The following is a 17,220-nucleotide window of genomic DNA, read 5'->3' on the forward strand; positions in this document are numbered from 1 at the left end:
AACTGACAACAAATGCGAATCCCTTGGTAATTTGCCATATTTGTCTCTCTTTCACATACTTGAAAAACTGGGTGGTATATTCTATGTTATTTAACATATCAAGATGTAAATTCCAGGGAATGAAGGCTGAAACTCTGATCTCACTTCTCATATTCATCTTTTGATCTCACACAAACACAAATGTCTTCAGTGCACAGCAAAACCAAATGAACTGTCCTTCCTGTTCCAATATTTTTGGAGGGGACCGTAAATAAAATGTATTTAGAGAAAAAAAAGTATTTCAAGAAACTGACCCATGGTAAAAATACAAGAAGACAGGGAAACCCAAGCAAAATTCCCAGAAATGCTAAGCACAAGTCTGAAACTGGTAAAAGGAAGAAAGGATCAAAAAGCAGTGAGCACTAAAATTCAAGAAGCACAGAAATGCTAGACAAGTGGCTTTCACAAAGGTAGGACGCACACTAGTAGAGTTTAGAGACTTTCCCTAACTCCATAGTTATTTTTTAGCGTCTCTCATCATGTGATTGCTGCAAAGGACACTGATTGGAGGGGCTTAAAGGCAAAATGAATTACTGAGGTGGAGTCTCCAATGTTAAGAAATGGATTTTATTTGATACCTTCTTCTTCATCTTCTTTCGACTGCTCCCGTTAGGAGTCGCCACATTTTTTACCATCATCTTCTTCCATATCTTTCTGTCCTCTGCGTCTTGTTCTGTTACGCCCACCACTTGCATGTCCTCTCTCACCACATAATTGAATCTCCTCTTAGGCCTTCCTCTTTTCTTCTTGCCTGGCAGCTCTATCTTTAACCTCCTTCTCCCAATATACCCAGCATCTCTCCTCTGCACATATCCAAACCAACGCAATCTCGCCTCTCTGACTTTGTCTCCCAACCTTCCAACCTGAGCCAACCCTCTAATGGACTAATTTCTAATCCTGTCCATCCTCGTCACACCCAGTGCAAATTTTAGCATCTTTAACTCTGCCACCTCCAGGTCTGTCTTCTGCCTTCTGGTCAGTGCCACCGTCTCCAACCCATATAGCATAGCTGGTCTCACTACCGTCCTGTAGACCTTACCTTTCACTCTTGTTGATACCCGTCAGTCACAAATCATTCCTTATATTCTTCTCCACCCATTCCACCCTCCCTGCACTCTCTTTTTCACCTCTCTTCCACAATCCCCATTACTCTGTACTGTTGATCCCAAGTATTTAAACTCATCCACCTTCACCAACTCTGCTCCCTGCATCCTCACCACTTACCTCCCTCTCATTCACACACATGTATTCTGTCTTGTTCCTACTGACCTTCATTCCTTTCCTCTCTAGAGCTAACCTCCACCTCTCCAGGTTCTCCTCAGCCTGCTCCCTACTTTCACTACAGATCACAATGTCATCAGCAAACATCATAGTCCACGGGGACTCCTGTCTAATCTCGTCTGTCAACCTGTCCATCACCATTGCAAATAAGAAAGGACTCAGAGCTGATCCTAATTTTATTTGATACCTTTTGAAAGAAAAGGTAAACATAATTTTTCCCTATTACATTTGGTCTTTATTGTTATTTACTACTTCAAGTATTGTCAAAAAAGCATAACAAAGTATGAGGGATACTCAAAAATTTTCCGCACTATTATATTTTCGTTGGAAACAGTGAAGGCGGGAGGAGTAGTAATAGGGCTTTAAAAAGTTGGTACAACGCTGGGACAATTGCATTGCAAAGGAAGGTGACTATGCAGAAATGTCCTCACAGGTGGCGAAGTGGTAGTGTTGCTGCTTTGCAGTAAGGAGACTGTGGAAGATTGTGGGTTCACTTCCTGGTTCCTCCCTGTGTGGATAGCACTTTGAGTACTGAGAAAAGTGCTATATAAATGTAATGAATTATTATTATTATTTTGTTTTAGAAATTATTAATAGATAGAGTTAAAAAAAGTGAGGAAACTTTTTGAATGTCCCTCGTACATACTGTAATTTTATTGACATCTTTCTTTTTGTTGCAGGATTTTACAAACTATGGTGGAGGTTTTGAGGCATGAAAATCTTTTGCTTGTGACTGATGATGAAGCAAAAGTTCTGTTTCACAACCTGTTTAGCAATTCCATGGAATTTTATAAAATATCTGCTCCTGACCTTCAAATACTCACTAGTTTAATTTTACGAAATATGGACTGGTGGACCAAGAAATCAAGCAATGCATCGTTTGCCTATCCCACTGCAAATGAAACAAGCACATCACTTGAAATATTAAAATCAGCTAAAATGCTTGCTGCAGCCATTGCTCTTGTAGAGCTCCAGCCAATCAATGACACAGAAAACCTGCAGGAAGAATCTGATCGTGTTCTGTCTTTGTCAGAGAAGAGAATGATTCTGAAAGACTGGCTGGAATCTCCTATGGAAAACTTGCAAGGGCTCCAGGATGTTCATGTTATGGATTTCCACAAGACACATTTACCCTTTCTAGATAAATTTATGTCATGGAGGCTGATGAATGCAAATATGACCCTCATGGACTTTCTCAGCATGACTCCACAACTGCTACCAGTTCTAACAAAGGTAGATTTGATTAATGAAGATCAGTTGTTAACAATGAATAGCACCCTCCTCAGATTATATAAGGCTAGGATTCTTACAAGTAACAGATCAGCACTTCTTTATTTAAAAGATATTGAGTATCTTCTGGCATGGACAAACCATATAGACCTTAATGCACAACACTTCTTCCAGAACTTATCCACTTTGTATAACTGTGCCTTGACTTTTTCCCAGCAAGATACTCTTTTACTTTTGGATGACATCAATAATTCTGTTTTAGCTCTTTTTAGAGAACATGGTCTTCATGCAGTAAACAAAGGATTTAAACTCCTGTCCCATATTGTTGAATTGTTGCAAAATAATCAAAATGGTAACTTTTCCAAGATAATGTCTGACTGGTTGGCTTTAACCAAAACTCTGATTGGGACTGAAGTAAATACAGGATTTACAGACCTGCAGATAGTAAATCAGACAATAAAGACACTTGAAAAAAGTTTTCAGGAAGATTTCTATGATTTTTATAGCTTATTTACTACTCGTGTGGCATTGCCGCATATTAATGACACTGTAGATGAGTGTTTTATGACAAATAACAGCATGAAGATGCTTTTGTCAGACTTGCAGAATGGCACATTCTTAAGAATAATGGAGGCACTTTCAAATTTTACAGATCTGTCATATAATGATGAACAGGCTACTCATTTTAAGAGCAATAAGTCATCTCTTTATTGCATATTACCATGGTTTCTTACATGGACTGAGTTATTTGAGGAACTTTCTAATATTATTTCAGTGGACACCAAAGCCATAAAGTGCATTCATAAGAGTCTATTACACCTAACAACTGAACTAAATGCAGAATTTAATTCTGAACATTGCATTCAGCCATTGTCAGTCATAACCGCTGAGAAATTACTTGAGCTATTCCAAAATATCACATCACAACAAGAAGCTTTTTCACATACAGTCAGTGTTCTCACTGAGTTTATTGGTGCCATCTTACACAATGGAAATAATGGTTCATTGAGAAATAATGACAAAATCACAGAAAGTCTTAAATGGCTGCAAAATGACATCTTTAAACATTACAGCCAGTCAGATATATGTGACGTTTCCAAGCTTATGCAAGCTCTAATGCCTCTTTGGCCCAACAATGGAGAGCTAACAGACACATCATACAGGCCACTTCATTCATTGTTGGATTTTCTGTGTCATAATGGCTCCCTGCAAAACTTCAGCCTGCAATTGCAAAGTGCACTCCAACTTCTAGGAAATAGCACGGACTCATATAATAGCTTTGATCTGCTCTCAGAAGTAAATCATCACATACAGTTATTGGTCAGGAACGACTCTAAAGGCATTCCCTTTTTGATGAATGAAACCATGATCTTTCTAAATAAGCTGTTTCACTCTGACAACCTCATTTCTGCACTTGAGTGGCTTCATGGATGGGTTCTTACAGCCTCTGACTTCACGCAAAGCAATCAAAGCAGTGTGTCTCATTCTTTTGCTAAAGATATTTTTGCACTTCTTTCTCACAGCTGGAATTATTCTAAAGAGTGTCCCATTTCTAAGTGGATTCAAGATGAGTATCTGACGTATGCAGAAGGACTTTATCAGGCGACAAATGAGACAGGACCTTTCATTGATTTCATTAAGAGCTATGTCGACCTGCTGAAATGGTCACGACCTTTAGCGAAGCCTAGCAAAAATGAGAGTCTACAAATAATACAGAAATTGGCTGAATTCTTCATTAGCTATAAAGCAAGAAATTCCAACTTATTTGAGATAATTAAAAGCACAACAGATGTATTAGCAGAGAAAATAAATACTGATTTGAACAGCTACATACTAGATGGGATTCATAGTGTTATTTCTAAAATGCTGAGAGAACATAAGCCCTATGCACTGACTGATTCAGCCCTGGAAAACATTCTAGAACTATTTAGATCAGGCACAGCTGTCTTGGTCCACTTGATCGTCGAGAAATCCAACCACTCAGGCAACCCATCTTTTCTACAGCTTCATAGGCAAGTGATTAATATGTTACCCATTTTGGTGAGGAGTAATATGACTGAGGAAGTTTCTTCCCCTTCAAGTGATGCTTTGCATCAATGGATAAGGTTTGCTTCATATAACTCTAGTGAGAATCTTTGGCTTCATTTTAAAATTCTGGAGAAGACCCTTCAAAACCTGGAGCAGGCTACCAAAATAAATATAAAACATCACACCTGCTCTCAGCTAATAAGTGACATCAAAAAATTCCGTACAGATATCCAAGTTCCACAAAACCATTCATTGTATGAGAAATACTTTGTCCAACGATACTGCAGTACTAGTCCAACAAGCCGGGCCTGGGATTGCTTCAAACATTTTACAACTATTGCTACAAACTGTTTAAGGACAATAGAATATTTGGTGCAGAAGCAACAGCTGTTTTCAACTATGTTTGCAGCCCTTAAGCAAGAGGATGTTGGCTTTGAGAGATATTGGGCAGATGTGGCCAATTCTGTGCCGTCGTTCTTAGCTGCTGTGGTTGGATTTGAAAATGTAACGGATGGCTCATTGAAGGACACTCTTATCAATGGGACGAGACTAATGTTTGAAATTTATAAAATGTCTCCCCAGGTAATTGATCACAGGAAATGGCTGGAGACTTTGCAACCTGTCTTCCAAGGTATAACTCTACTGAAAGAACTGCCTTACAGAAACTCATCTGAACTCCTGCAATCTATTTATAAATTTTTACAAATGTATTCACCCCATGATGATTGGTATCTAAACAGAACCAACCAAAAAGGAGGAGAAGAAAATATTCTAGCAGTTCTGGAGATGATGTACAGTTATTCAGCGAATGAAGCAAATGCTTCCTACTGTCTCCGTGAAATGCTGCACCACTTTTGTCTGAATAATTCTTTTGCTATCTGGCAGGATTTACCGAGTTGTTTAGCTAACGGAATTGCACAATATTCTTCAAACAATGCTCGTCCACTAGGATTCCCAAATATGGCAACAAACTGCTTAGATGGCTATCTTTTCAAAGACCTCATCTATAATACTTCATGCTTTGTTCGGCTTCTTCTTAAACACGTTTCATTTTTGCAGCAAATTTGTAAAGCTTTTGACCTGGATTCTGGAGAGTTACAACGCCTTCATGAGGTTTCGAGGCTTTTCTTACACACCCTTACACAGGGACAGGAGGAGACCTCTGAATTTCTTTGTAAACAAATGTCTACAACAATATTAAACAAGTTTGGAAAAGAGTTTGACTTGATACACTCTTTCTCTTCTGATTTCTCACAAGGCGTGCTTACTGAAAAATATGATGTATTGCCTATAGCATCTAATGAGGAAGAAACAGATATCATGAGAAAATTAGCAAAGGCAATAAAGCTATTGGATTTAGATGGTAGTAATGCAAATCTGAAAGAACTCTTTGAAGTTTTAAATAGATTGCTGAATTATACAGTAAATGCTAAAACAATTAAGTATGAGACACCTGGAAAGTATTCAGCCTTTGAAAATATATTTCAAAATATACTTGAAGAGTATGTTTTTGGAAATAACATGACAACTGCAAAACCTGTGCTGGATCTACAATTATTTTTGCTTACCGAAGACATAAAGGAGAATATTAAGTACACCAAACAACTGCAGAAAAGACGATTGCTTTCCATTCAGGAGTGTTTTATTAAAGCTGAATATAAACTGGCAACTAATGACGTCCACAATTATGTTTTGCTAATTTCAAGGTGTCTGTCAAACGCCTCTGAATTCCATCTCAATAGCACAGAATCTGTTGGGACGCATAATATTTCCACTCCTCTGGCTAATTCACATTTACTTATGAAAGTATTGGATAGTGGAAACCTTCTTCTAAAACATCAGGTTTTAACTTTAGCTCATAAGCTTTTAATGGAAAGGCTGGAAAATGCTGCCTCAGGCACATGCCTTCTGGTTTTCGGAAACAGTGAGCAAGTGTGCTTTTCGGACAACATAATTGATTTGCTTTACAAAGCCAGTCTTCTAGGAGATAACTATGAGGTCCACGTTGATCCTAAAAACAACACTTTACAAAAAGAATGTAAGCTGTTATTTGCTGCAATCATGTTGCTATCCAATGAGGATGCTGAAAATATGTTTCTTTCTCTCAACAAAACGCTAAATATAAATGATGTAAGCAAAAATTGTTCAAGCATCTGCCAATTTGCTTTTTTTAATCCGGCATATAATTTAACAGCAGAAGAAGATGTGATATTATCACAGTCTCATCTAAGACATATTAGTAAATATTTGTGCAGCACAGAATTACAAATCACAGACAATCAGGATTTTCTCCACCTCCTTCAAACTGAATTGATGCCAGAATCTGTAGTGACTCTTTCACCATATGGCAATATTAAAGTGCTGGTCATGATGCTGAAAAAATTACAGCTGAAGAGTGTGAAGAAAAATCAGAATAATACATATGATAATTTGGAAGCTATGAAAAATGCATCAGTAGCAAATATTCAAAGTGTGGGGACATTTTTCCCCTCGCATGGTGAAAAGTTCCTGGAAAATGACACTATGATATTGTCAAAAAAGCTTGGGAAACTGCAACTGAACATTCAAATGGGTGATCGGGATAGCCATTCCGACATTAGCACTTTGTTAGGGAGCTTTAAAAAACTGGCAAGCACAATATATCTTCTACCGGACATCAGCGATATAGAGGAGTTAACGCAACTGACTTCAACTGTTGTTGAGTTGGCCGAAGTTATATACAATCTCTCAGCGGTGTCCAAGGAGACTCCATCATTTCTACCTGTCGAGTACAGCCATGAAATGTATGAAGTGTTTTCCTTTGTGTTAGAAGAAATAATCCAATCCACAGTCTTAGAGGTCAACAAGCCTTTAAATGAAGTTCTGGATAGCAACACAACTGAGGCAATCAATTCCATTCAGTCTCTAGTAGATTTGCTGATTGAAGCTACTCAGACAGAAAATATCAGTCTGATTAACATTAACCAGTTGAAAAATGCTACACTGGAACTGGTGAAGGAATTTGAAATTCTCTATGGCTCCATGAGTGGTTCTTTCTTTGTAGAAGAATACCTTTATGACATATTAGAGATCACCATGCAGCTTTTCCTCTTGGATGAAGAGCCCTCTGAAGAGACGCTCAGCACCACAAGGTAACTAACTGCTTATCACTTGGCTTTGCATGCAGGTCACAGGTTTTATTTTTCTAGCTCAAGCTGCACTTTATAACTGATTGAAATGATTAGCTTTCTGAAATCCACTGCTATAATATAATACCAACCCTAATTTGATGGAATACTAGTAAGCAGCTGAGCCAACTGATTGTCCGTCATGCAGCTCCGTAGATACAGGCTTAACATCAAAATAGGTTTAGTGTTATCTCAAAGTATATTTTCTATTTCCATTCCCCTTTACCTTCCATCTGTTTTAGATCTGGTGGAACAAAAATACCCCTGGTCCAACCAAAGAAAAAAAAATTATAACAAAACACAACAGGACCCAAAATTTGCACGACACTTTACTTTTTCTGTTTATTCTGCAATGATGTACGTGTGCCCAGCAGTGATTAAGAAACCCAAATGCTGCTAAAATAGGCTTCAGCTCCGTACTACCTAAGAAAAAGATTTAGTAGAATGTCAACATGAATGAATCAATGGATGGACTCATTGTGATATTCCATAGCTTACACATTTTATTTGATACAATTCATTGCTATACAACTTAAACATGTTTCATTCATCACATTATTACTCCCCAGTAACGGTGTACTGCCATGAATACGCTTGACTTGAGCATTCATAGTTTTTATTCTCTTTCTCTGTATGTTTAGCATTCGTTTGCTCAGAGGTTGATGCGCTTGCTTCTTCCTGAGCAGCTCTTCTTTTCTCCACCCTAGCAGCCCGCTTCTTCTCTTCTTCATTGGCATTTTTTCATATTAAAACTGATTAAGTCAGTGTTTTTGTTGCAATTACTTTCTACGTTTTCTTTAATTTTTCACTTAAGCAGACACTCACGTCTTCAATCTGCCTCAAGAATGATTTAAGATATGAAGAGGTAGGGGAAGTGACGGCGAAGATGGTAGGAGTGAGAACGGCACCCATAAGCATGTGCCCCACGGCTGCCCTGTTGGCCGCTGCCGAGAGCTGATTCTATAATAAAATAAAATAAAAAGTGGAATAACCTTGGAGGTCAATCATCACACCGAAAGCAGATAGTAGACGTCACATAGTATATGTGTACCAAATTTCAGGTCAATAGTTCAAATGGCTTGTGAGCTACAGGTGATTTAAAATCCTGCACAGACAAATGGACAGCCACGGTAGCGTATTATATATAAAGATTACATAATGCAGCTGTTTCCACAGTCCTCTGCCTCATATCGTTCTCTAAATGTGATGCATTTTAATGACACGACTGCTTAAGGTATCATCCCATTACATTAAAAAAATTTGAACTTATTAATTATATTGAAAAATTTCATTTTTGATTTATAGTGAATATGCCATTGTGTACAATCAGCCCGGTCCCCAGACAGACACAGGACACACAAGTTCCAAACACACACGTTTATTCCTTCTTCTGCCCTTTACAGCACAGTGCACAATCACCAATCAGCTACAACAATAAAGTCAGCCCTTTTCCATCTTTGTCTCTTTCCTCCTGCCGCCTCCGCTCCTCTCCTGCAAGCTCTGTCCTTTGCCTCACGTCTCCGGCTCTACCTTCCCAATTGGTGGTGAGGCAGCTCCTTTTATAGTGCTCCAGGTGTTTGTTGACCTTCTTCTGGCAGCACTTCTGGGTGTGACGGAAGACGTTCCTCTGAGGATCCAGATGCACCTACAGCACCCCCTGGCAGCACCCATGGAACCCAACAGGGCTGCTCTAAACTACAAGACCCTGTGGGAATTCGTGGTGCTGTAGCAACCCAGGGAGGCTGCCTTCTAGTATCCCGGGGGAGATAATGTCCCAAACACGGTCTCTCCCTCAGTCCTTCAACCCAACTGGCGTCCCAGCTGGGTAACAGTCCTGGCCATCTGCCACACCACTAACAAGAGTGCAGAATCTAGGAAAACTTTTAAGAGTGATTTCCATTTGCTCACTTCATCAAATTGTAATAATAATAATAATATTTTTATATACAGTAGCACCCTTTGTAAATAATTTTATCACAAGGTGCTTCACAGTCAATAACAAGTTGGAAAATGCACATTTCACAGTATTCAGGTGTGTTCGGGAACTTAGCTACAATGATTTGAAAGTTGGAGTATTTAAAACATTAAAGAATCAGTCATCAGATTTTTTTAATTAAATGTTTATGAGAATAAGTCATATTAAAACATATTAAACACGATAATAATAGACAATTGCATGCATTAATAGACTACAATAAATGCATGCATTTTAACGTACTTTACAATATCTTGTAGTTAAAAATGTAGCCCAAATAGGCTTGTGGTGGCTCCATGGTAAAGGATTCCCAGTAAATTAGGGATCTTTCAGAATGTTTAAAAGAAAAGATTACAACACCCACTTGGACCACAATTTATTCACAAAGCATTTTGGGAGCCAGCAATACAATGTCTTGATGTACTGTCTGATCTGACCCAAAATGCCTATACCGAAAGAGACCATTTTGTAGAGAAGTAGTTTGGGTAAATAAACAGGTTGTCATCAACATTTGTACATCAAACAGTGAGAATTCGATTGCTGTATCATATTCTTGAAGCTGTGAGAGAGACTCTTTGAATAAAAATCAAAGATTTGATACATCCTAATATAATAGACAGTTTCCTTACATCAAGGGGTTAAATTATACAGGAAACGTCTAAGGCCAAAGGCTCTTTCTAGGAAAAATAAAGCCCAAGTTTAATAAAGATTGTGGTGCCCTCTAGGAAGAGTTTGGATAATCCCTTCATGTACCTGATTGGGCCCATGTTGGCACAACTTTCTACAGCAGAACCACAAAGACAGACAACATTGAATTTGATCAACTAACGCCACTCAAGGAGATTCTGGTTGTCCAGCCCAATCCAGTCCTGCAAAAGCTGTGCAATCTGATAAATAAATAACTGAAAACACCCAACACATTTTCATTCACTTCTTCCTAAACTGCCACCTAAACTTCAGCTTATACCACATGTTTATATATACTTGATTACTTCAGTAATTAAAAGAATACTTAATACAGTGTAGGGTCATTAAGCCATGGGCCAGTAATCCACGAACTCACTTAAGCCACACAAAAACCTTGGATCCCAATTTTTTGACACTATGGATCGTACGGACCTAAACATGGCCTCTCAAACACTCGAGACAGGTGTTGACAGCTGTCATTTTGGCATTTCGAATGTCCGTGATTGACATGCTATGCACTATCGCGGATTAAATATTTAAATGCTGGCTTATAACTTCAAAGAGGTATTTATAGAAGATTAGTCTTTTATTTATCAATAAACAATAAAATAACTTACAATGAAATTCAAATATTAATCTGTTTTATCCATGCTGAGTGTCAGCATTATGGAGGCCGCCATTGTAACCGATTCACACCTTACAATGCTACAAAGTTAATCCGCGGTAAATCCGCAAAAAATCGACTCATATTTAAAGTATTATTTTTAATTCAATAATCTGATAAAACTTGAAATTGTATAAATATGAGTCACAAACCCAACGTAAATCACTTCAGTTTCTGAATCTATAGCGAGCACATCATATTTGCTTTAAAAATTTTTACGCCATGAGTAATAAACGTAAACACGCTTCATATGATGTTCAGCAAAAGCTGGATGTCATCAAAAGAATACGAAATGGCGAAACTCGCATTAAAGTAAGCAGAGAGTTAGGGGTACCTGAGTCAACACTACGCGGTTGGATCAAAGATGAAAACAAATTAAGAACATTTCTTGATGAGCTTGATGAAGGTGGTTTAAGACGCAAGAGAGCCAGAACAGCAAAAGATCCAGAATTAGACAAAGCAACTTTTAATGCATTTTGTGAGGCTAGAAACAATGATATCTTATTTCATTATTTATTGTAATTTATGCATTATCAAAAAATATTTAAGCCGCGAACCACCTAAGGTGCGGTTAAGCAGTTTGGACCCCAATCACCGTGGCTTAATGACCCTACACTGTACAACATTCCAGTTTTCCCAAATATATTCTTACCTTGAGCAAAGATCATAAGGGAAAGGATACACAATTTTCATTTGGGCTTAGTTCATTATTGATAATATATAAGCCTTAGCCACTAAAATGCTTGCATCGTCTGTAAAATTATGACGTGTACAAAATGCTGATATTTCTGGGCTGCTGATTAAAAAGAAAAAAATATGCTGCGACCGGGTATGAAATGACAGGCCAAGCAACTCTGACAATCTGAGACACAATCCAGGTCATCCCATTTAAGAAGAACTGACGCCCGCAAGCCTCTTGTGCAATACAATAGAAACAACTCTCAGCTCTTTAAGAAAATAGTGGGTCGTTCTTGGGAGCTCCATCCATCGGTTCACTCTCATGAGGAATGTCGCCTCTGCCTGTGCAGATGGGTTTCTGTACAGTGTAAGCACCAGAAGCAGTGGGACTAAGAGTCCTCACTGGCCGTCTTCTCTGAGCTTCAGGGAGAGATGGCAAAGAGAACATTAACAACAGCGCCCCCTCTCACAGGGCTGTCTTAAGAGCATTATAGGCCCCCAGGCAAAGCAGTGCACTAGGGCCCCTACCTACACAACCACACAGCAAGTCACAACATACACAACTGCCCAGTGTGCCCATGCATTAAGATGGCCCTGCCTTCTCGCCCTGGACAATGCCTAGGTTAAATATACTCACTCAATGAAGTCCACTCACTGTTGTGCAGTTTTACATTTCTGTAAACGCAGAGTTATAGCTTCATTTTAGTGGATTGGTGGGTTTTGGTTTGTTGAGGCAAAGCCCAATATGTAGAATGCAATGCAGATAATCTGACAGCAGAGTTGACAAACTGAAAAATCATTTCTTTGTTGCTTTGTAGCCTGAGCCAATCTACTTGGAGTGTGTCCATTTATTTATTAAATTAATTTAGACTATTATAAAGATACAGAGAGCCATAGCCTATCACAGCAGCAGTAAGCACATAGCAGGACTCTTCCCAAGATGGGACATGATGACACCATAGGGCACACGTTCACATCCCACACTCACACTACTATCACACTGAGTACTGGGAAGTATGCAATATAAAAAATACCTTAAATTGAATGATGTGCAATGCATGCATGTATTATTTAAGATGCCTGATGTGGCTGTGATAATCTTTCATAACCTTATATGTAGTAATGTGAGATAAAGGGACAAAATTATGAATGAGTAGTTGATTAATCAGACTTTTTTTTTGTCATGCAGCATTGAAATATGCAAGCACGTTTTCAATGATGTTCAAACAGTGGAAATGAATCAGTTGCAGATACTTCAGATGATCTTTACTCAACTGTTAGATGACATGACAGGTAACAATAAACATTGTTGCTCTTCTGTATGCTGGCTTTGTCTGCAAGATGTTTTACATTAGCTGTATACATTCTTAAGTAATCTGTTTTATATAGCGCCTTTTTATAGAAAGCACCATGTTAAGTAAAATGCTGTGAAGTATATACAGTGGATTCAGAAAGCTTTCAGACCCCTTCACTTTCTGCACACTTTATTGTATTCTAGATTTATTTTTAAATGGATAAATTTGCCATTTTTTCCCATCACTCCACGGTCAATAACCCAAAATGACAAAGTGAAAACATGTTTTCAGAAAGGTTTGCAAATTTGTTAAAAATAAAAAAAAACCGAAAATCTCTCATTTATATAAGTATTCAGCCCTTTGATTCAGTACTTTTTAGCAACCCCGTTGGTAGCAATTACAGCTTCAATTCTAAATCCCTACAAGTTTGCACACCTGAATTTGGTCAGTTTATCCCATTATTCTTGGCAGATCTTCTCAAGCTCTGTTAGACTGGATGGGGAAGCCTCAGTAAACTGCCATCTTCAGGTCTCTCTGACAATGTTCTATGGCTTTTAAGCCACTCAAGGAGAGTCACAGACATACCCTGATCCACTCCAGCATTGTCTTGGCTGTATGTTTCGGGGCATTGTCTTTCTGAAAGGTGAACTGTTGCCCCAATTTGATGTTCCGTGCACTCTGGAGCAGGTTTTCTTCACAGACTTCTCTGGATTTGGCTGCATTCATCCTTCCCACAAATCCTGCCACTGAGAAGCACCCCATAACTTTATGCTGCCACAAACCATGTTTCAATGTAATGGTGGTATTAGGCAGCTAATGAGCAGTGCCTGGTCTTTGCCAGACATAATGGTTCAGTTTTGTCTCATGACACAAGCAGGCTGTCATACAATATGCCTTTTACTCAAAAGTGACTTCTGTTCGGCCACTCTACCATAAATGCCTGATTGATGGAGTGCTGCTGAGATGTTTTCCTTCCCATTTTCAGCAGAGGACATCTATAACTTTGTTTGAGTGATAATTGCATTCTTGGTCACCTCCCTGACCATGGCCCTTCTTCCCCAGTTATACAGTTTGGTCAGATGTCCAGTTCACACTTTTTAAGGCCACTGTTCTCTTTGGAACACACATATCTTGACACATGGTTTTAACCCCTTGCCCTAATCTATGCCACACCACAATTTGATCATGGTGGTCTGTAGATGTTTGGTTGGACTTCATGGGTTACTTTTTGACCTGACATGCAGTGTGAATTGTGGGACCTCATATACACAGGTGTGTGTGTCTTTCTAAATGATGTCCAATCAATTCAGTTTTCTACAGCTGGACTCCAATCACACATCTCAAGGAGAAATAAAACTTTTGCACCTGAGCACAATCTGGAGTGCCACAGCAAAAGGTCTGAATACATAGATTTGCAAAACTCCCTGAAAACATGTTTTCACTTTGGCATTATGGGTTATTTAGCATAGATCAAAGGTCAAAAATAGCAAATTTATCCATTTCAAATTAAATCTACAACACAATAAAGTGTGCAGAAAGTGAAGGGTTTTGAATACTTTCTGAATCCACGGTAATATTTTGAGTCACACTGGTAGGTTGGGGTTAAAAATAGGACCACATCCTTGAACGTGCACGTCCGCTGCCTTTCTCACCACTGGACATACAGGACCTAGAAAATGAAACAGTGTGGGGTGGGGTGGAGGCAGTAGGTGTGCTGACTTGCTTCAGCTTCTTTCTTAACAGCCAGAAGAGGTACAATATGTTGAAATACAATACTGCTTGTCTACATTTTTTTTTAGGGAGAAGCAAAGTCTTTGAGGACATTTTATGTACCATTTCAATCTGCAGCAATAGTTCTGCAAGCCAACTTATTTACTCATCTTTAGAATTTATTGATTTAGCAAGTGACATCTATAAGGTAGGTAATGACAAATATTCGTTTTGAAAAGCCTTTTAAAGATCATTACTCATCACTTCTTTCTTACTATGCCAATCTGCACTTTCTTTGTTTTCCTTTACATTTTACTTAATCATTACAGCCGAGTGAAATGCCTTATCTGAGCTTTTACGCTGCAATTTTGCAAAAACGGTGCTCCATCTAGATAGTCATTATCAGACACAATGCCACATTTCATGTACAATAAAGGACAATGGTTAGCTTTGCAGCCTCACAGTTCCAGAAACCTGAGTGCAAATGGCAACCCAGCCACCGTCTGTGAGGAGTTTGCATATTCTCACCTTGTCTCTGTGTGTGTTTCTTCCCGTACCCTAAAAACATGCATGTTTAATTGACCAGTAGATTGGCCTGTGATGGTGCAGGTCCAGCTTCATGCTCCCTCTTACAGATTTGGGAGCCCTTGAACCCAACACCCTCGGTAATGTAACTGTATGAATTGGCAGATGGGGACAAATTAAACTGAGAAAGGGGATAGTGCAAAAGGTACACATGCTTTTATTAAAAACAAAATGAAACAGTGTCCATAGTGTAGTACTTCAAAGTTAATAAATAATCTATAAAAACAAGGTGATAAAAGTGAGGTTAAAAAAATCCAAAATGAATATTCCCATTAAATTGAGGTTAAAAACAGGCTGGAAACAGTCACCTTTTAAAAACCCAGGGCCTTCTTTATACAACTGGCGGCTCCCTGCTTCTCCCATACGGGCCCTGCAATAGGGGAGCCGCCCTACCTGTAGCTACAGCTGACTATCTTCATGGTCTGGTAGCCTTCCGTCCCCTGGCTCCGTACAGCTCCTCCGCCAGATCAAGACTCGGGTCCCCAGTGACCAGGGCGCTCACACTTGGGTTGTCCCATCCAAACCTCCTCAACTCCCACTGCCTTCTCAGACTTATGCGGCAAGACATCTATACCTCTGCTGGTCACTCCAGCTCCTCAAAACTGCTCAGCTGAGTGTCTGCCAAACGCTCCTTCTGGGCTCTCCTATCAGCTTCCTGCTTCTACCGCTCACTTGCTTACGCACTGACTCATACAGCTTCCTGCCTTCGTCTCTTTCTTTCTTTCTTTCTTTCTTTCTTTCTTTCTTTCTTTCTTTCTTTCTTTCTTTCTTTCTTTCTTTCTTTCTTTCTTTCTCAAGATTCTGCTGAGTTGTTAGAGCTTTTCAAGAGGAGTGAGAGCGTGAGTAGAAGCATTTGAATGGTTGCCCCTCTTTACTGTATTTTCTTACTGTGTTTGTGTTGCTTTAAAGTTGCTTTTTTGGTGAGTGGTGTGCACTGAGTGTAATCAGAATGGCCTCTTCTAGGGGGGCTGCTCTTTTCCTCAGAATGATGAATTTCAGAAACTTACAACTTACTGAGTTATCTTATTCTTTAGTGGAATGTGTTTTAGCGTTTGATAATATAAACAGGTGCACACATAGTAGTCCTGCTTTGAGAGCGAGCAGTGCAACTATAGTGTTTGTAGCTTCAAATAAACCCCTGAATCAGTGAACAGAAAATGGAGTAGTTATTAAACATAGTTTGACTCCTGTACGGCCAATCACTTCTTTTTCTTTCAGCTGCTCCCGTTAGGGGTTGCCACAGCGAATCATCTTCCTCCATATCTTTCTGTCCTCTGCATCCATGAACCTTTGCTTAGGCCTTCCTCTTTTCCTTTTCCCTGGCAGCTCTATCCTTAGCATCCTTCTCCCAATATACCCAGCATCTCTCCACTATACATGTCCAAACCAACACAAACATCATAGTCCACGGGGACTCCTGTCTAATCTCGTCTGGGATTGGCTCCAGCACAAATAAGAAAGGACTCAGAGCCGATCCCTGATGTAATCCCTCCTCCAACTTGAATGCATCCATCACTCCTACCGCAGACCTCACCACTGTCACACTTCCCTCGTACATATCCTGTACAACTCTTATGTACTTCAACTCCTTCTGGCCTTCTCTAAACTTCTCCATCAGCATCCTCAGAGCAAACATTGCATCTGTGGTGCTCTTTCTTGGCATGAAATCATACTGATGCTCACTAATCATCACCTCACTTCTTAACCTAGCTTCCACTCTCTTTCCCATAACTTCATGCTGTGGCTCATCAATTTTATTACCCTGTAGTTACTGCAGTCCTGCACATCCCCCTTATTCTTAAATATCGACACCAGTACACTTCTTCTCCACTCCTCAGGCATCCTCTCACTTTTCAAGATTCCATTAAACAATCTGGTTAA

General features: G+C 39.2%; 1 protein-coding gene across 1 annotated transcript in view; it reads left to right on the top strand.

Annotated features, from left to right (window-relative positions):
• The first annotated feature begins 12,949 nt into the window (after positions 1-12,949).
• Positions 12,950-17,220, top strand: part of LOC114663796 (ATP-binding cassette sub-family A member 13-like) — a 488,511-nt gene continuing 484,240 nt past the window's right edge. Inside the window, exons 1-2 of the mRNA XM_028817717.2 lie at positions 12,950-13,042; positions 14,844-14,962. Coding sequence (XP_028673550.2) covers positions 12,985-13,042; positions 14,844-14,962 — 177 coding nt within the window. The 5' untranslated portion in view covers positions 12,950-12,984. The remainder of the gene's footprint in view (positions 13,043-14,843; positions 14,963-17,220) is intronic.

This window comes from Erpetoichthys calabaricus, chromosome 13 (assembly GCF_900747795.2).
Source record: "Erpetoichthys calabaricus chromosome 13, fErpCal1.3, whole genome shotgun sequence".
NCBI lineage: Eukaryota > Metazoa > Chordata > Cladistia > Polypteriformes > Polypteridae > Erpetoichthys > Erpetoichthys calabaricus.